This window comes from Sebastes umbrosus, chromosome 12 (genome assembly GCF_015220745.1).
Source record: "Sebastes umbrosus isolate fSebUmb1 chromosome 12, fSebUmb1.pri, whole genome shotgun sequence".
Taxonomy (NCBI): Eukaryota; Metazoa; Chordata; class Actinopteri; order Perciformes; family Sebastidae; genus Sebastes; species Sebastes umbrosus.
In genome coordinates, this window is record NC_051280.1 from 10,828,493 (window position 1) to 10,849,951 (window position 21,459).

Sequence of the window (21,459 nt, forward strand, 5' to 3'; positions counted from 1 at the left end):
TGAATACCAAACAGATGAACCGCTCTCCCTTTCTTTGGCTGTTTTGATTTAATACATCTACAGGAAACAATCAATGTCAAAGTATACCACACTCTAAGGATGTCTTGCTCTGAAATTTGGATTTAAGTTTGGATCTTACACTGAAAATCAGATCAGGTATCAGAAGGAAAAAATCCCAGATGTAAGTCCAAAATGGTTTATTTTGTAAAGGGGGGTAGTTGGAGGAGATGAGAAAAACATGGTGCGCTACTAAATGATGATATATTCAAATGTACATGACATTCAAAGGGTATTAAGAGTTATCACTCAAATTTTCCACACATGAACTTAAGTCTTCATTCCAACATGTTTTCCAAATGAAAATGGATAAAAAGTTTGTATAGCTTCAAAATAAAAATATGTATCAACACAGTAAACCCTTGGGATGCTGAAGAGAAAAAAGGAAATAACAGTTACATGCAGAATGTAGACTGATGAGCTAATTTTGATTTGGAAAAATAAAAAAACCCACAAAGTGAATGACTAACACATCTTATTAATTTAGAGACAAATTTGAGGTGAATCCTTCTGCTGTTTTGTCCTCGCATCATTAACTCACATTAGCAGAAACTGCATTGTTTCAGTCTTTTATTCTGTATAATATAGGTCAATAGGAAATATAAGAAACTGCTATTAATGACAACTTGAGTGGTCTTGGCTAGCCATTACAAACCGCACATAATGTGTTGAGATGTGTTCCAAAATAAATTACATTTGCCAAAACCTAACGCACAGACTGGTTGGGATGGGGGGGGAGGTTGGAGGAAGGTTGGACTCAATGTAGGAACAACTGACTGATGACTAGTCAAATACAATGTGAATGAAGCTCCTCTGGATGTGTGGCGTCCAGAGGTACGGGCTGTAGAGTGAGTAAAAAGGTCCCAAAGTAGAAACTGCAGTCTTAACATGTGCCATACTTTAAAATGTAGAGGAAAACACCCTTACACTCATCAATATGATGAGCAGAAAAGTCCCAAACCAAAGCTTTGAAGTCTTTATTTTTGCTATCGGGGAGAGGAAAAAAATACTCGAAAACAAAAATAAAACACAAAACAGGAGAGGGAGGGAAGAAACGACTCCAGATATTACGCTGAATGCAGAGAAGATGAACTGCACGAGTTGGGTGAGACACTCCGGCACAAGGGGTTATTTCCTGGAGCTAGACTTCTAATATCCAAAAGTACTGGTCTGGAGGACCCATGTTGGTCAAGGGGTGTCCATGGAGATGCCTACAGCAAAAATGCCTCAACGGCAGCATCTTAGCAGGCTGTCCAAGAGAGAGCGCTATGTGCTTCCTGCTGCCTGGCCCTCTCCTCCCTCTGAATTACCTGCAGGAAGGAAAGTGACAGCAGGTTGACAAGGGCTTTGTAAGCGAGTGGGCTAAATATATACATCACAAAACAAGCACAAAGCAGCAATAAAACCCACAAACACTCCAAATCATGACTTTCATTTGGTTTTAAAGGTACAGTGTGTAGGATTGGTGATATCTAGTGGTGCGGTGGCAGAATGCAACCAACTAAGTACCCCTCTGCTCTAGGGACGTCACGAGGACCGATACTTCGGTACCAAAATTCTAAAAATGTGATGGTACTCGTTTTCTTCGGTACCGAACGATGCCTGTAATGTTTTTTGGTACCGGAGCGGAGGTACTGGAGATGCGATTCTTCCGGATCTAATGGGGGCAGTATACACTTAAAAGTGTTCTCATCTACCGTGAAATGAAGGAAGACGAAGAACGCCGTAACAGCACGGAAAAAACAACAACACGAGACGTGAAAGATGCCAGCTGGCTAGTTAGCCAAGATACGTGCAATGAACGAGAGCGAAAACGCCAAGCAACCGACTGGCCAGTTGTTATTATTTTTCGACACACCTCCAACTCCAGGTAGTTTGTGAGCTGCGGCAGGGAATAAATCCGGCTCTGTTGAGTGCAAAAGAGGAACCGTTTCCAGTCTCCCTTCTTCTACAAGTTAGCCACACGCAACGTTACAATAGATTTGCAAAAACCAGTATGCGGTGCAGTAACGGTGCCGTCATACTTTTCTTTCCAAAGGAGGAAATACTTCCAATTTAGCAAAGCACCTCAAAGACAGACATCCAGACAATACTGTTTGTTTTAAATACTTGAAGGCTACATGCCTCTGTTCTGTTTTTGCAATGTTATTAGACGTTTCTTTTTATTTATTACTTTAAGGCTACATGCCTGTTTTTTGTAATGTTCAAATGTTTTAATAAAGGAGTGCGTGTTGAATTACACGGGATTTATTGTTTTTTTTTACCGTGGTACCGAATTGGTATCGAGAATAGTGTAAATTCACTGGTATTGGTATCGACTACTAGATTTCTGGTACTGTGACATCCCTACTCTGCTCACTCCTCCCTTTCCACATAGAGACCATCCTTACCATGATAACACTACTTTAGGAGCAATGGAAGTCAGATGGCGCCCGGTGGTACCACAGTTTTGCACTCAGTGGCTCACATTATTGCAGTTTCACAAGTGTGTCGGAGAACCACGGTGTACTTCAGGTAACATAAAAAGCTCTCTCTAGAGCCCGTGTTTGGTTTGTCCATTCTGAGCTACTGTAGAAACATGGAGGACTCTGTGAAGAGAACCAGCACCCTATAAATATGAAGGGCTCATTCTAAGCTAACGAACACAATGATTCTTAGTTTCAGGTGATTATACACTAATGAAAACATAGTTCTGAATATTATATTCCATTTCTGCTAATAGATCCCCCTAAATGTTACAAGCTGTTCCTTTAAGAGCAAGTAAACCAGGGAATGTTGAAACATGCACATTAACAATAAAAATCACTGACTCGTAGCAGGAGTGGAGGCTGAAGCTGAGGCAGAGGCATTGTCTTCCTCGTCGCTGTCGTCCTCGTTGGACTGCGGTACATCGGTGTCAGGGATGGTTGTTGTTGGGGTCTCGGGCTCCTGATCCGCCCTGCTCTTCAGGGCTAAGATACGGTGATGTAACGCTGCAGCCAGCTGACCTATGTCCTTAGAGCTACCCTGAAGAGTAGAGAGACATAGGGAGAGACCACTCAGCACATTGAGAGAACAAAAAAAAAAAATCAACATTCATACATATTATATGACGCTGTTGGCGTCAACTGCAGACCTGGAGTACAACTCAACTCTCCATGTAGATGTTTCACATTAAAAGCCCGCCTGAAATATAGATTATGCCCTTTCAGCCACTGGGAGGCTTTTAATGTGAAAGATTTGTGCAGGAAGTTTTGAATTTCATTAACAGAAACTTGGCACCAACTGAAATATATAAGTGAATGAGAGTAGTACTTGTGTTAAAAATCAAAACAAAGGGTTGAGTATTGTGTAACTATGTTGTCGTATAGATGGAATTAGTGCTGTGGAAATGTTCATCATCTTGATTTCATCAAGAGAACTGGTATATATGGAGGAAGAGCATTAACCAAACCAAATTCGACTTTTTAAGCTCCGTCACTTCCCATAGCTGGGTAGCTAACACTAACTAGCCAGTTGCCTGCAGATATCTGGCTGACGATGTCTTGTCAAGAAGTATTAACAGTGGCAGCAGTTGAATTATGAGAAAGCATTGAGTTTCTGCCCTGTTTGTGCTGAAACTGAGATATAACCAGATGTCTGTGCTTTACTTAATTGAAGCATCTGGTAGTGATATTCTACAGCTATAAAAAATAACCCGCATTTGTTTACAAGGAGATGTTTGTCTTATTGCATACGTGTAAATTTTCCCCAAGATTGGAAAAAATATTGTACAACTCTAGTATAATGTTTGACGATACATACCGATATTAGGAAGACCTTGACCCCCTGGTCCTCTGTGTCCATGGCAGTGATTCGTACACTCTTCTCGCTGGCCTTGTCCACCTGCATCTGGGCCCAAAGTTTAGTGTTGAGGATCAACCGGAGGCTGCCCTGGGTCCTCATCACTGGAAGAGTTTAAAAACAAAAACACACACACAACCGCAATGAAGTACAGTGTGAGGTAAGTATGTCATTTTAGTCCAAATCCTCCGGGGAGGTCAGAAGAATAGTCAGGTTTGGTATTCAGTTGGTGGCAACCACTAGATGCCACTAAATCATACAAACTGGTCCTTTAAGCCAGTGCTGTACTGAGGGGGTTTCTGGTGTTTTCCAATGCTGAAGCAGAACTTTCTTCGCAGTTATAAGGCCATAAGCAATAAATTGTCTTTGAGAATTCCTTAAAAAGGTACAGTGTGTAGGATTTGGCAGCATCTAGTGGTGTGGTTGCAGACTGCAACCAAATGAGTACCCCTCCACTCACTCCTCCCTTTCCAAGACTGCGGTTTTGTATACATAATGTCAGACCTACTACTTTGGAAAAGATGCTGAAAATGTCCTCCCAGTATTTGATCAGCTTTGGACAGCAGGCCAAACTATGTAACAAGGTGCCCTCTGCAAAATTACACCTATCACACTGTGATGATAACTCAGGCTGTATTACTCAAAAAGTAAACTCCACACCATTTTTTCTATGCAGTACCTTAAATTGAATTAAGCTTTGTCTGCCATTTATAGAGCATGTATGTACATAATGTAGATCATCCCAGATGTCTCCAGATATCTCCCCACCCAGTTATTTTTCCCCATGCTTGTTTGATGGTTTCTGTGGAAGGAGAGTTCATCCTTTGCAGTTTCATATATGAAAGTTTTTAAGGCTGGAAATATACTTCAAGCAAAAATCCAGTTTATCTGGTTCTGAGGTGGTAAAGTCTGGCAAGTGTTGTTTGATATAGTTTCTCTTGTAGGTACCTGAAGAAATTGGATGTAGGTAAGTTTCTGAAATAGTGTTGTGATGCAAAACATCCCTTTTTGAAATAAAAAGCAAAAATCTAAACTTTCAGTAAAAAAGGTGCTTTATCTTTTATTATAATTCTCTTTCTTTGATGACAAAACACACCGTACTCCACGTATATACAGTGTATTACAGTGCATTTAACAGCATGTTGTGGTGCCTACTCCACAGAAGTGTATAGCACAGGAATGGGCTCCCCCTTGTGTTCAATGTCAGGTATTGCAATAATTATGGCGTTGGAACCCACAACTAAGAACCATTGGTATATTTTTTACTGAGCATGTTATCGCTAACTCATCCCATATCAATACAAACAAACATGAGCATTCAATTTTGCAATCAAACTATGCCCTGATCAATGAATCATATAAATCTGGAGCTGTGCACATTCTTAACAGTCAGATGTTTATTTACATTTTTAACCCCCAAGAAGTTCAGCAGGTGTGCTTACCTAAACGGGACTGTAGCGTGCCATCGTCTGTTGATGCCATGTCGTTGAGCCTCAGCAAACCTCGACCTCTCTCTATCCACGACTGAGCAGTCTTCTCAAAAACATATAACTTGCACTGCATCTGAAAAGAGAGTGACAAAAACAAGAATTGTATTGCTTTCTAACACATCAATTTACTGCATGTGTTGAATCGAGTGCCTTCTACCTGTAAAACATTGCTTTCTGATTCCTCTCCAGTTTTGACGTCGACTTTCTCTAAGATGCACTTCTTGGCTGTGGCTTTGGTGTAAGCTGCTGCAGACTCCTCCAAAGACTCTGACACGCTGTTCACTGGCGAGATAAAATACAGTGGTGAGAAATCTGCACCTAGCTGGAGTTATTGTGTTACTGAGATTTTTTATCAAATACTGATGTGTCAGTGAGAGAGTCTCCTCTCACACCCATATCGTCTTGCATTGACACAAAAACAACATTCTCTGCAAAAATTTTTGGACAATCCAGTGCTGAAGCGTGATAATGAAGGACCCAGGCTGTCACTCCATCACTTAACACAGGTGCTGTACAGGCCGCTGAAGATCATTTGCAGAGAAGAGCCGCTGCAGCTCTCAGCTCATATTAACGAATGCCGGAGCACGCAGCAGCTATGAAATGCTCAATGTCGTTTCATTGTCATTGGACAAAGAGGACAGTCACTGAAACATACCGTCAAACCACAAAAATGTATGTACAGTATTATCTCACTCAGTGATGTAGCCTTTTATGTTTAGGCCTTAAAATAACTGACTACTGCCAATTTGTGTTAACACAATGACCTTGGTTATAAAGTAAGAGTTCATGAAACCAAATAAAATACATGCCATTCTCTAAAATAATAATAATAAATAAATAAACAAAAGATGCTCGATTATGGCAAAAATCATAGTCACGATTATTTTGGTCAGTATTGAGATTACGATTATTTAACACAATTACTCATTGACTTTGGAAACATCATGCATTTTGATAGAGAACTTTTTACATTTTAAAGTTAAATGCATCAATTTGGTGTACTTTGCGAGCAAAAGAGGCTTTATTTATGAAGAACTCTATGAAACAATTAAATCATCATTTAAAAAAGTCAAGACGGTTTGGATGGGTTGCCGACATTGTCGCAGACCAAGCAATAAGGACAGTCCACCCCGGTTGACAATCGCATCGGGATTAGAGGGCCCCGTCCCTCCCCGCAGGGAGAGAGGGCACAGTGAGCACTAAGTCCACGGCCTGGGAAGCGGCGAAGACCAGGCGAGGGGTGCTGTAAAGCTCAAGGACGGATCCACGAGCCACCTTCACCCCGGGCCTTTCCAAGCCGACCTAAAACCGGTCAGGGCGAACCGCCACAGAGGAAATGCACCAGGTGAGGCCCAGCTAGCGCCAGGGGGAAAGGTCCCACGAGGGGATCCTCCCACACAAGTAAGCCGTCCCTGACTGTCTGAACGCGGCAAAAACGCACCACTGTAAAGAAAAGGGGTGCGCTGGCTTTATAACACGAGACAAAACGAGAGCATCATTACAAAACGGAATGTGGCATAATAATGTTTTTATCTCGGTTATCTTATTTTCATCAACGTTAGATGCCAAAATCGCAATTGAAAATAACATTTTATGAATTGCCCAGTCCTAATTTGTAATAATGTGCTAATCAAACACTAGTTCCCAACATGTTGAATAGATAAACACATATTTCAGTGAATATTTCTGTTAGAATTATAATTTCAATGTCTCGTTTCTGTTGAAACGCTTATTTAACCATCCCAGGTCTTGCTTTTGTTGTGTGTAGTTATCACTGGAGTGCAGCCAAGCATCTCTCTTGCATCTATTAGTGGACAAGCCAAACATCAAACACTTTCAGTAATCAGTGGGGTTTGTGTTTTTACCCTTCTCTGGGGTGGCTTCCTGTGATGAGGGCTCTGAAACAGGGGCAGCTGTAACTTCTTTATTTTCATCACCTGAGGACTCGCCCTTCGGGGGACTCTGAAAACAGAACAAAGTTGATTGTTGGAACTGGTTCATCACCTTTTCCACGTTTTCCAATATGGCAGACTCACTGTACAACAGGTTGCATCAACTCACCAGAACTCGCTCAGACATGTTCTGCCCAAAAACAAATTTTGCCCCACTGTCTGTACTGTTTGTGGCATTGTTTGAACTGAAAGGACAGGGAATAAAAAAAACAAAACAGTGAGTTGATGGAAGTTAAAAATGAATGAAGAGGAGTTGCTAAAAATACTTGAAGGACACATTTACATTACCTTGGGGTAGAGATGTACTGTAAGAAATAATTAGTGGCCTCTGATTGAGAGTCCAGTGGCACACCATCCTTTGACTTGCCTTCTGTACTGTTCTCCTCCAACTAGAAAAAAAAGGTGGTACATTTGGAGTTATGCTTAAAGAAATGACCCAAACTTAAAGACCAAAAAACTTCTACAAATCTACATTAATAAAACTCCTGACTAACATTTCGCATAGTAAATGAGTAACCGTTTCCAAAATCTTGTCCAAACATTCCCGCCACAACAGTCTCAGACGGACCACAAAATTATACAAAATAATATCGGACAAAACACCACAGGAAATGCACCTCTTATCAGGAACTTGAGTCACAAAACATTACAGGAAATTCTCTTAGCAAGGGAACTGATACCCTTGACGTAGTGTTAATATGGAAATGCTTCAAGGGCCAGTGTGTGGGATTAAGAGGGATTTATTGGCAGAAATAGAATATAATATTCATAACTAAGTATTCATTAGTGTATATTCACCTGAAACTAAGAATCATTGTGTTTTCGCTAACTTAGAATGAGCCATTTATATCTAGATAGGGAGCGGGACTTCTTCACGGAGTTCACCATGTTTCACCAGTAGCCCAGAACGAACAAACCAAACACTGGCTCTAGAGAGGGCCTCTTTTACATTAGTAATGTAATTTTCACATTACCTTAAGGCCACCATAGGTTCTTCGATACGCTTGAAAAGGGAGGGGTGAGCGGAGGTTTTCGTTGTAAACGGCAACCTCATTGCTAGATGAAGGGCTCAAAAATAAGGATTTCCCCATTGCTCATGGATAGTAAAATGCCACGTCTGGCTAGTAAATCTAGCAACTTACCTGATCAGGTAAGAGGTTAAAAAGATAAACACATTGGGCCTCATTCACTAATATGTGCGTAGAAATGTTCTTGCTTTGCACACAAAATTACCGTCGGATTCATGACACATGCACACCGGCCAATTTTGTTCTTACCACCGTGCGTATGTTAGTGAATCAGAATCATTCTAAATTGAAAGGTACGTGCCCGCTATTTGAAATCAGCATACTGCCACGCCCCCATTTCTCTTTATAAGGAAAGGAGTCTCGGGTTGCAATAACCGAGGCGGTGAATGTTGTGTCTCCTGAGATACCCAGAGGTTTGTTTCGTTTTTTTAGTGTGATGACATCATAAAATACGCAAACGAGCATTTCAATTATCCTGGAAGCTGGAAGGAGTTTAGTTAGGTGGCGTTACAGGACGTGGGCGAAACTCCAACTATGTATTGCACAGTTAGCTTCAAGTTTGAGAGCAAGGCGTAAAAAAACGTGGCTGCCATAACAAGAGCTGATAATTTCAATAGGGGCAAGTAAAATTTACTTTGGGCAAGTATATTTCTAACCTACAAGTGAAAAAAACATTAAAGTTGAACCCTGAGATGTCACTAAATCCTACACACTGGACCTTTAAAAGTCACAAATTAAACATAAAATGTAGACTACAACAAGGCAACCCATTATTCACAGTATCATCTCAAATGTGTAATAGCCTCTCCTCCGTCTGCCACATTTAACTGTGCATTTCTGTTTTTGTTTGTCACACATTCTCGCCTCAAGTTTGCACGCTCACTATGTTAAACAGGTGTAAGACAAGTGGAAAACAACCCACCTTCGCTCTGTCTTTGATATTCTGACCAAACACAAACGATATTGCTACATCCGTCTCCTTCTTCTCTCTTTCGTCTCCGTCTTTGTTACCACTTGCTCCATCTTCCTCATTTTCATGTTTCTGAAACGGGAACAAAAAAAGCACCAAGGTCAACTTTACATTTGTCCGTATTTTGTTATACAATGCCAGTTCTAACAACAATGTTTCTAACATTGCTCTGAATTGAATAAAAGCAACTTTTACTGACAAATTCCACTTGCAATACAGGGAATCTTTTGATATCCAACATTTGCCTAACAGATTCAATATACTTCCTCATTACACAGGGGCACGGAAATAAACACAAATTTTCTGTAAATAACCTACAGGTTAATGCTTTTTCACACTTTTCTTTCCAATGCCGTAAACAAAGCCCGTACTGAACTAACTGCCATTGTTCATCAATACCAAGCCCTTATTATAACAGGCAGATTTAGCCACTCCTCACCTGTGACCTGTGCTCTGTGTTGTTCAGGAAGAGGGACTGGGTCCCAGAGCCCCCATCTGTTGACTTTTTCACACCGTTGGTTCCACAACTGGAATCTAAATGAACAGACAGAAAGGACAAAGATAATTTACTTTTTTTTTTTTTACTGTCCCAAAGGAAATTTAGCCTGTTAGGCACATGCCGAAAACACACTTTGCACTTGCACTATGCAAGTTATCATTATTCAAAGTTGAATTAATTATCAGACAAAGAAGATTTTAATGATATTTCAGAATGTTTTATAAGTATCAACTAATGAGTGCAGGTGACTCCAAGCTGCACTCACTGGACTCTATATGTGATTTAGAGGGCGGCGCCTGGAGAACTGCAGGGCGGAGGACACTGCGTTGCTGCTCCTTGGGTTTCTGACTTGGGACGCCTGCAACAGAGCCAACTTGTCTCATACTTTTTGAACACAATGAGATGTTCTGGGTCTACATGTTCAAGTCTAGATGTACCATTTCCATTTCTAAGAGGGGTCATATAAAAAGGGTGCAAGTCTGGGTTCAAGTTCAAGTCTTTTTTCCATTTCAATCAAGTCAGGGTGAGAAAAAGATGAAGGCTCACAACCTCAAACACCAACCTGAACTTGGTGCCTGTCCATGTATGAGAGTTGGTGGCTTTAAACGGAATCCGACAGGCTTCTCCTCTGGTGAGACGGAGCACAAGAGAAGGCAGACATTAAAAAAAGATCTTATACAACTTAGAAAGCGTGCATTCCTTCTGTCTTTGCACCTTTCTAACCACAGGGCCCGTTGCCACAGTAACCCTTGTAGAGCCTCGAGAGTTGTGTCGCAATCAACTCCTGTGCAGTTACATGGCGGGCTCTAGGGCCTCTGATCTATTTCTACATATGACTCTCCATCTCAGTGGCTTTATTAGCCTGACATGACCTGGCCCTAATCAGTGCTAAAGCAGAAACCACTTGTAAAAACGGCATTCTCTTTTTCATCAACATTTATGAGATCATTACCATGTCCAGTGAACATCAATTTAAACAAAATCTCTCTTTTTTTTTTTACAACCGGAGCCTTATTATATTTTACTAACCAACATAATTCTTAGGACATGGAGGCGCACTAGACACAGCTGTTCAATGGGAAAAGGCAACTACAAAAGCAAAAGAGTCCAATTTAATCAAATTAGCGAAACGAACAGTACAGTATAGTACATCGGACCTGCCATACTTACTTTAGTTCTATATGTCAGTGTTTGATTTCTAGTGTGCACATCTTTGTTTTCACTTCCAAATAAGGGCTTTATGCAATATGCTGAAAATAGTTATTAATTATGCCCAGTTTGTTCAAATGGATACCCTGTATTCTCTGTAAAGCTGTGTTAACTGGTGACATCAACCCTGCCAACTCAATAAAACTGGTGATAAGAATTTAAACAATCAAATCAAAATCCCAATCAAAAATTGAATAAGACATATTAACAGAAAATGTACACTTTTAAAGGAACAGTGTGTAGGATCTTGCGGTATCTAGCGGTGAGGTTGCAGATTACAACTTCCCCCGTGTGCCAAGCGTGTAGGATTGCTACGGTTGCCGCCGTGAAAATGCAAATGGCCCTCTCTGGAGCCAGTTATTGTAAGAGTAGAGTGCTTAGAGTATGTGTATAAGTGGGAAGTGAGTGGTGAAGCGAGAGAGAGAGTGGCGGCGACGGGAGCAAGTAACATTATCGACTCCGGCCCAAGCAGGACAAGTTAACAGTGTTTGGTTTGTCCGTTCTGGGCTACTGTTGAAACATAGCGGGGCAACATGGCGGACTCCGTGAAGAGGACCCGCTGCGTATGTAGATATTAACTACTCATTCTAACGTAACGAAAAACACAACGATTTTTATTTTCAGGTGATTATACACTAAAGAAACATACTTATTAATATTATATTCCATTTCTGGCAATAGATCCTCATAATTGTCACACACCGCTCCTTTAAATAATTTACAAAAAAGCACATACATTTTTGTTAAAGTCCCACTGCAGTCATAATTACAGAAACAGTCTGACTTATAGACATTGTATGTTGTTGTTCCTTGTTGTATTATTTACATATATTCTTTTTTTATATATTTATTTATCTCCTGTCACCTACTGATATGTAAATAATAGCTACATGTTTATGTTTACCCTTGTTCAGCTAGTTTATTGTCCTTGTTTTTAGCTGTATTTATATGTTGAGGGCAAAATAATAACTGGCTAATAAAGCTGATTCTGATAATTTAAGCAACTGTGTGATTTCAGTTTTGTATTACTCCCTCCAATGAAATGCACATGGTGAACTATAACAAATATTCTACCAGAGATGATCAACAGCATGCTACCAACTGCGATATGATAAATACTGTATGTTAGACACACAGGGGGTTCCAAACCTCAGCAAATAGTCTGCACAAGCGTGGAACTGAGACCCAAACCAATTCTGTATATGAATCTTTAGGACGTAACTCAACTTAACTGCCGACTTGTACTGCCAAATTTGAGACCCAAACTCAATGTTATATTTTATTCCTATTTTAAAAGAGACAGAAAGGCTTTCTCTCAAATACAAATGAACTAATCTGGGGGCAGCCATTATATATGTAAGGTCTATACAGAATAAGGCACAGCAGCCCACCAAAACAAAACACAACTGTTTTATAATCCCTCATACCATTGATTTTACATGTTCAGTGGCACTACAGAGCAGTCAACTACAGCACATAACATTATGGCTCATTGTAATAATGAAACCTATGCCATTACCAATATCAAGCTCAACTTGTTCCCAAACTGGCATCATAAATTTGGCTGGTAAGCTCAGAACTTGTTTCTGATCTGAACTTGGCAGTTCAAACAGTCATAATCCAGAACAGGACTACATTATGAACCAGCATGGTCACAAGGTTCCCACAATGAAGAAGCCTCCGCTGAATTACAGAGGATTTTGAGAAGCTCCTGTTCTATTTCATATAATACTGACAATTAGCTTACAAAACAAATGCAACAAATAGACTTCATCATCATCTCTCTGCTGCATGTTCTTGTTGCAACACATGACAAAATTGACACAGACCATTGGTGCAGCCATAGACAGAACAAGAGGAGAACCAAAAACTATCAAAATAACCTCAACCAGAACCTAAACGTAACAGCCTGAACCGATACAGCGATATCCAACCTGACTGCACTGATCTGGCACAGTAAGTTCCTTCCATTTTAGTAATTCTATATGACAAATACTACATATAATAGGGGTGTCATGATTTCAATTCTAAATCGGAAATCGATCTAAATTAACTTATGATTTCAATCATGGAAATCAAAATTTGCATTTTGAAACATAGAACGGCAAACTTAAATCTACTCAGTCCTGCACTCGGGACAAGGCAGGCATGATGGGAAATGTGGGTACGATACTCAGGGCACTTCCTGCATATGCCTATGGCATTTTACACTGCATGAATTAGCCTAGCGGGAAAGCGGACTTTAGTTCGTTTTTTTCCTTACTCATAGCTCTTACTCGGTTTAACGTTAAGTCACTGCATCTCCCGACAGAACACCACCGTTGAATTTCAGCCTACATGCACGTATTTTCAGCTCAAGATTGTTTGATGCAGCTGATATTGGTAGCGGGAGCAACAAGCTAGCGGGATTGTCGAGTACCGTCCCTCAGCACACACAGACTGTGTCCAAAGCTCCACCTCCCCTCACTGACAAACAGCTATCAGAGGAGAGAGAGGGGAGAGAAACAAGCGCGACAGTAAATGACAACAAAACCGTATTTTTGTAGATTACAGCACACATGTAATGCACTGCGGAAGGATTTATGTTTTGTTTTTGTAATGATTCTGTACTGAGGTGGGTCACACAGATACTGATATTGAAAAGATGCAGCTTTTTAAATTGTAGACTGTTGTAGTCTAATTTTTACACTTTCTAAATAAAAAGGGAGTTTGGTTCTCTTTTTTAAAGAAGAATTTGAAAGTGTAAATGACAGTTGTCAGGACTTAAAATCAATGGTCTGTTGATTTTTACAAATCAAAACTCTATAATCTAACAATGGCATGTTTAAATCGAAAATCGAATTGAATCATGGCCTTAAAATTGAAAGTCAAATCGAATCGTGACACCCCTAACATATAAAGGAGGCAATTTAGAGTAAATTTCTTGTTCTACATTCACTTATCATTTAAAATCATTCCTGCAAAAAAGCCACTCATGCCTGAGGACTTTGGCTGTCTATGGAAGTTGTGCTTTGCATTCTCTAACTGCTTCTTTTCCTCAATCCATGAATAACGTCAGACCTCCACAGCAGATACCTGAATGGCTAGCTCAGAAGTAAAATTACCACATGCAAGTTAACTAGAGCTGGTCAGAGTGGATGGGTGCATTTGCAGGCAGGGAATACACAAAACTTCACTGACATCTTATTTGCAACTATTGATGTCATGATGTTAGAAAACATAAACACATGTTCAAAAATAAGTTCTTACATATTCTCGGGCTAACAAAAGTTTGTTTACCAATCAATTTATTGTGTTTGTTGCCTTAAATTGTTGTAAAGAATTACATGTTTGACCCCTGAAACTAAGATTTTTACTGCAGGGGGGCTTTAAGCTGTGAAGAGAAACTAATGGTGGTCTAGATGCCTCACCTGGCTCAGAGTCAGAGTTCCCAGTTGGAGACTGGCAGAAACTTGAGGGCATGAATACATTGTTCTTGGGAACTGCAAAGTAGCGAAGAGGCATTGCACTCAGCATACAAATCAATGTGTACACCACAAGCAAAAACCAAGAAAAAAACAAATGCTCTGCTTAGTCACCACGTGCCCTTACCAGAATGTGGGGGTGGGAACGATGAGGTCCTTTCCCTTTTCACAGGGGGGCAATAGCTTCCCTCGTCTTTATCTGAATCTGAAAATGGTAACAAAATATTAATATTGCGGTTCAAATAAATAATATGAGAAATTGAATATTAACAAAGAAAGTGGCCAGTTTGGACATTTGAATTACCTTCTCCATCCTCTGCACTTGAGCCATCTGCAGATCGCTGCAAGAGAAGTGAAGGATTTGAGATCGACAACTCTTCTGCAATGTGTGCTTTTCAATAATGCTGTCCAGACTGATTATCAATATAAATAAAGTCTGCAAAATGATAAAATATGGCTTCAGCCTCAATAAATTCTTGAATAACATAGAGAGACTTACCTTCTGTGCTTTATCTTTTTGGAAAACAAACACAGGTGGCGCTATGGCAGGCTTGTCTGTTAAGAGAAGATGTAGGCTAGTCATCCAAGCACTAACTTAAAAAGTGTACAGCAATCCCATTTATTTGATTCTCCGTCATGGTTTACAGTAGAACACAAAATATAGCTAAGGCTCTAGCTTACTGAATCTGTGGCCTTGATTTTCCTCTAAAAAACCAGTGACAGCATGAGTGTTGATAAAGCTAGAAGGTTATGTGCATTGGTACTAATCAGCAGCATAATCATCCAGCACTAAATCAAACACCAAATTCCAATGCACAGTGATACATACTGCATGCATTAACATATGATGCCAAAAGTCATCCAAAATATTAGACATCCTATATTTTACAGACAGTATGGCAGACAAAAGCTTTGGTTCACAAACTTATTGCCTGCCTTATACTTCTGGTGAAGCCTTCAGTGAGGCTAAACACAACAATTCGCTGTTTATTTATATGTCAGATTTAGCTGAGTCAAAAAATAAGTGTAAAAATAGGGAAAGTGTGAAAACATTCTGACCAAGGTGACTACAGAAAAAACATTTCTATAATGCTGAACAATGTTGAATTTCAGTCAAAAGAAAATCCACTCCTAACCATACTATACCTATAGAGTTAATTATGCAATCCTATTAAGAGCACCAGGAAAAAACAAATCACATTGTGTTGACCTAAACGAAACAATCCTCAAATACCAAACAATATGAACCAATGTAAAAAAAATAATCAATAAAGTAAATACCACAGTAATCACACAGCCATCAAATGTCCAGTCAATCCACAAGGCCAAACTGGAGCTACTTTTGTCATCAAAAAGGGGATTTTATTCAGCTCACCATGTTGCTGCTGCTATAGAAGCTATTATCATACCTAACCGAGAATAGCAATCCACAGGCAGGTTACTGATTTCATGGTCACCTCAGGCCACTTAACTCGTCTACCTGCACGCTGTAACCTCTGTAAGATGTCTAATCCTATAACGTTAGCAGACAAAGGTTTCCCTCTGTCTGTCTGTCTGGGTTGGGCCTGTAACACTGAGCAGGTGTAGCATCGTCGTGAGCCTTTTTTGCCGGGGTTATGAACACATACATGCGGTAAAATATCCATAATAGTCAACAATGCACACATTGCCAAGGATTGTTTACTGGACCAACATGTCAAACACACAACCCCTCATGGCTCATACTAGCTGTTTGTGTATATGATGCAAGAAAATGCTGTGTGACCTATATTAACAGTATCTTTCTGCAGCTTGCAGTCTTGGCTTAATGAGTGTAAGAAATGCCGGCACTGATGCAACACTGATATTCACTGCAGAAACCGAGATGCTCCCGGCTTATGATAACCAGCTAGCATTTACACTATCTGACCCGGCCCAGCACATAGACGGCGCCCACCACCGGTTGTTTTCCCTAAAGCCCCGGACGTAGCTTAGCTTACTAGCCTACTAATGCGCTCCATCCCGCATGAGTCATCTCGCTTGACAAGCAATAACCACCAACAATCTCACTACAATCTCACAACATAATAACGAGCATAAGTAATAAAGTGGAGAATGTAAAGGAAGCAGTGATTACACCAAAGCATTGTCTCTTAACGTGACGCTTTTCTCTCTGCGCGCCTAAATGATCCTGCAGCTGAGCGCTAACTCCACTAAACAAGCAGGATGCCGAGCTATAAACGAGTCATATCAATTAAAACACACGTTTAATAGCGTTGTTACTTCTCCTCTTTGGGCCTAACAAGCTTTGGTTTCTGTCCACATTACATGTTTGGCCAAACACACAGCCTATAAATAGCCGGGTGCTAGCGCGAGGAGCTAAGCCAGCTCGGAGTCAGGCAGCGTCTCGAGGGCGTTCCGAGGCCATTCCAGGTATTACCCACATCCCAACCAGTTAGCATTGTTAGCCTGCTCTGCTAACAGTGTAAGTCTTGTAAACCGCCGCGAAGCTCGTTGTTTACTACACGAACTCACGATTCACATTCAGGCCAAGCACAGTGTTATTTCAGTTATCGAATATGCACACAATGTACAGGTATATGTCTACAGCGGGCACATAAAGCTGTATTGTTTTTCTTCACTCTGCCACTTACTCACCTTCGTTTGCCAAGTCCGCCATTTTACTTCGACGCTCACACACCCACAACCCACCGCGCAGATAACCAGAGAGCCGAGAGATGTGTTCAGAGAGCTGAGAGCCGAGAGCAGAGAGATGTGTTCAGAGAGCTGAGAGCCGAGAGCAGAGAGATGTGTTCAGAGCAGAGAGAGAAACATTGAGCACGTTGAGCTGTGAGAGCCCGCTGAACTATCTACTGTAACAGACAGGAAAACACAAACTCAAAATCCTGTCTGTCCATGCCTGTTACATGTGTTTATGTTTTGAATGGAGCACATGTTTCACCCAGCCTTAACCCTCCTGTTGTCTTCGGGTCAAATTTGACCGGTTTTCAAACTTCATTATATCATAAATATGGATGTCTTTCACCTAATTTTCCTCAAAATTACATGGATGGTTCCCTTATATGGTCTTTGCAAAAAACACACTGTCACACTGTCATTAAACTTTTTTTTTTAATATTATAATATTTGTAATATTCTGACTAAACTTTGACATATACCGGTCTGTGATAATCCATCAACATTATTCCTCCAATTTTGTGTATAGTCCAAATAATTCATAATTTCGGCATTTTTTCCTAAAAAAAATTAGGTTTAATTTCATATAAATTAGGTTTATTGACCATGAATTCCCCAAAAAAAAGTGTAAAACTTGTGGTAATGAGTTGGAATGAAGTTGGCCAAAAAGATGTTATACAGAATTGGGTGATAATTTATAATGTATGCTTTAAAAACAGTCAAACCAGACAAAAGACAAAAGTTGCATGGTTGACGGGAAGACAACAGGAGGGTTAAAGGCCCCATATTGTAAAAAAGTGAGATTGTCATGTCTTTTATATTATAAAGCAGGGTTAAAGGGACTATTTGTAACTTTCAGAAATGCTTGTTAACAGCGACACCTGTGGCCGTGAAGTTAACGAAAGTCAGCGTCGGGCTCGCGCTTTTGCTCGCTCTAAATATACATGAACGAGCATCGCTCAAAACAGTGAGGCGACACACGTCAGCTAAAACCACAATATCACTCTATATTTCAGCTGCTTGGCAGTAATGTTAGCTGACCAGACGAAGGTCTCTCCATGAATCACTGCTGATACTAGTGTTGGCTTTTCCTGCTGGTTGTAGCAGGAAGAGAAACGTTATCGCCTCCGAGCGCGCCCGTAGGGAGACACCGGCACCCGGTCGGAGACGGTAACGTTTCTCTTCCTGCTTCAGCCCCGCTGATAACGTTTCTCGCTACAGAGCCCCGTCACTTCACAAGACATGGGAAACCTCTGTTGGTCTGGAGGAGCTGCAGCATTTATTTCTGCACAAACGTCCACTGTACATTCACTAGATATTCTCAGAGCTAAACTAACTCTTCTACAGTGTGGAGTGAGCGCGCGTTCACGTCTAGAGGTGGAGCGAGACAGCGAAAACGCGTGCGGTGTGAGTGAAGGCAAGCAGGCAGAGGAGCAGTGACTCCGGCCACACGCGGGTGTGCATGTGTCCCGACCCGGTACATTTATACGCTTAAAAAGTTATAAACAGTCCCTTTAAGTGATATAAAAATACTGTGAAAGTATCAAAACACTCAGTCCATGGAGAAATTCAAACAGCCCGTATTCAGAAATTGTGCGTTTGAAACAAGCCGTTAGGATTTCTGTCTATTTGTGATGTCACAAATATACAATATTTAGTTTTTACACGGTTTTAAACTTAGATATTCTAAATGTGTCACAGTTTATTTCCTGTTGCAGTGTATGTGAATGACATCAGCTGACAGGAAGTAAACATGGACCCAAACTGTTGCCTAGCGACGCAATTCCGTGGCAATTCCGTTGAAATGCACTTAAACAGAGCGTTTCAGACAGAGGGTAAATACAGGCATATTCAGGCAGACAGTACGAGGAGAATAATGTGTTTTTTGTACATTACAGCATGTAAACATGTTCTATTAGAAACCCAAAATACAAGTATGAACCTGAAAATTAGCATAATATGGGACCTTTAAAGAACAACTTAAAGTTTGCTTGGGTAGCCTTACAGCAGCTCCTTTAAGGCCCTTTTAGAAATAGCCTACCATGTTGTGATAATTTAAAAAGTGGTGTCAACTATGATAAGGTTGCACTGAGTGGCACAGAAACTCTAAATAAGTATGAATAAGGTGAGTTTCTTATGACCCTGGTAAAAGAAGTTTGACAGAAAAAAAAAAAATTGTGACACATATCATGATCTTCCCCGGCGGATGGTGTTTGTTGAGTTGTCGTGGAGATAGCTTTAGTTGGCATCATCATTTTTGTCACGATGATTGATGTAAAAAAAAAAATCAGCCGCCAAGGCTTTGATATAGATGAGGCAAATTGCCAGGAGGAGGAAACGCTGCGCAGATCTGACACACTTGCTCATGGTGCACAAGCAAAAGCAACCACATGAGATGAAATATGTCCAAAGTGCTATAATAATGGAACCTAAAGAGAAGTTGCTGAGGAAAAACAAAAGAGAAACTGAAAAAAGACCAAAACTTAAGCTTCTGCAGCACAGATAAGTACTCCAAGTCAGCTGTGACGGGGGGAGGATGAGTCAATAGCAAAGGTGACTCATAGATAAGTCTTAAGGTAAGAAATTCCTGCAGACTGTAAAAAACGACTGCAGAAAAATGTCTCTCACAATGGTTTAAACCCTTCCCACATTGAGAGTTATTCTAGTCTTGGATACACAGTTCACAAACAACTATTTTCTTGACACATTACTTATTTAGGGTATTTACCTTTCTATTGGAGACAGTTTCTTCTAAAAGTAGGCTACCTTGTCAGTTTTTGTTCCAAATCATATTTGTTTTACAAAGTCAGCTGTACAAATCATTGAGGACTTGTAATTTGTGGGGTATTAAATACAAAAATAGCAGATTTTATTACCATTTGTAAATAAACAGTAACATGCTGGCATATACTGTAAAATTAACGTAAAACCCAGTTATCCTACTGTTGCATACTGTAATCAATATACAGATATACTGTTTAAATAAATTACAGTAGCTGCGCTGTAAAATAGCAGTAAAATGCTGGCGTCTGCTGCCAGAATTTTACTGTTATTTTACGGTGAAATTGGTTACAGTGCAGCTGTAGCTCTACGGCCTTCTTCAGAAGGGTTACTACAGGTGGTGGTGGTGGTATTTACTCTGAAAGCCAATAAAGTGAAGGTAAACAAACACGGCCTTGTTCACATTTCATGGAATCAGATTGTGTCTCATCATGTTTACATTTCTACACACGGTGGCGCAGTGCTGCCACACAGTGGGTTTGAATCTATCAGAGAGCTAGGCCTTTCTTCAACATTGACAGAAAAACACCTTGATGATTAATTTGCATGTTTATTATGGAAAGGAATGAAAGGAATTTAAATCAAAACTAAAATCTAAAGCTCTTTGGTAGGCTTTGGCAGGTCGTCTGCGGTAATTTCAAGAATGAGTCGTTTCATTAACAGACTTAATTAAAGATAGCCTGTTCAGGTTTTTTTTTTACAGTCATTGTTCCCATCAAAACACTTAGTGAATCCTTGAGGTCTGACATGTTGAATATATTTGACATATATATTTATATAACATATATTTAATAGTTGCAAAACTCTGCTCTGATTAAAAACCCAGGAGTGTCACATGCTTAGACATAAACAAAAGCAAGCATTAATCTGATTTTTGACCCCTTTCATTTAATCTTTTCTGATTATTATTGCCTGACATTTCGTCTAATCTGTTTTCATATGGATGCTTTTACAGTTTTGTGTTGTGTACAGACTATCTGAGATGCTGCTTTGCATGTCTTTTTTTTTTTTTTCAATTTAAAGCCAAAGCAGTTCCCTTCATCTGCCACCAGAGGGCAACAACTTTTAATGCTAGAGGTAAGCCTCCTTTATACACAGACAGTTAACACAATACTCACTGAATCACCTCAGTAAAACTAAGTCATACAATGTTCACACTGAGGGAATTATTCAAACCCAAGATGCTATGTTTTTATAGCGGTACAATTCTGTCAAATGGAAATATTCTAAATGTCTTGTGAATCATTTTACACACACACACACACACACGCACACACACGCACACACGCACACACACACACACACACACACACACACACACACACACACCATGCAGCCCACAACATTACATAACATAACATAACATAACATAACACAACATGATATATAATATTACATTTTATAACTGAAAAGCATTCATAAGTATGCTTTTCAGTGCTTTCAATTCTAGCGCAGGTTTTAGATAAATCATTTGAACAGAATAGTTTACTTTATTTTTACTTTACTTTTCA

At 40.1% G+C, this 21,459-nt stretch overlaps 1 protein-coding gene across 7 annotated transcripts; it reads right to left on the bottom strand.

Moving 5' to 3' along the window:
- Positions 1–180: 180 nt before the first annotated feature.
- On the bottom strand, positions 181–17,270 carry ranbp3b (RAN binding protein 3b). 7 transcript variants are annotated; one of them, XM_037787311.1, is made up of 17 exons: positions 17,129–17,268; positions 14,991–15,046; positions 14,796–14,832; positions 14,619–14,696; positions 14,438–14,509; positions 10,381–10,446; positions 10,084–10,176; positions 9,759–9,853; positions 9,272–9,391; positions 7,610–7,710; positions 7,431–7,506; positions 7,235–7,331; positions 5,527–5,651; positions 5,322–5,442; positions 3,841–3,983; positions 2,868–3,063; positions 181–1,367 (listed from the first exon to the last, which is right to left on the bottom strand). In XM_037787311.1, exons 1-17 carry the CDS (start codon positions 17,148–17,150, stop codon positions 1,324–1,326), a joined length of 1,542 nt encoding a protein of 513 aa, XP_037643239.1. In that variant the 5' UTR covers positions 17,151–17,268; the 3' UTR covers positions 181–1,323. The 7 variants fall into 7 exon arrangements, with proteins under 7 accessions (XP_037643239.1, XP_037643241.1, XP_037643240.1 ...); XM_037787313.1 differs by having other exon boundaries at positions 14,991–15,004; positions 17,129–17,224; XM_037787312.1 differs by lacking the exon at positions 17,129–17,268 and adding an exon at positions 16,608–16,632.
- Between the last annotated feature and the right edge of the window lie 4,189 nt (positions 17,271–21,459).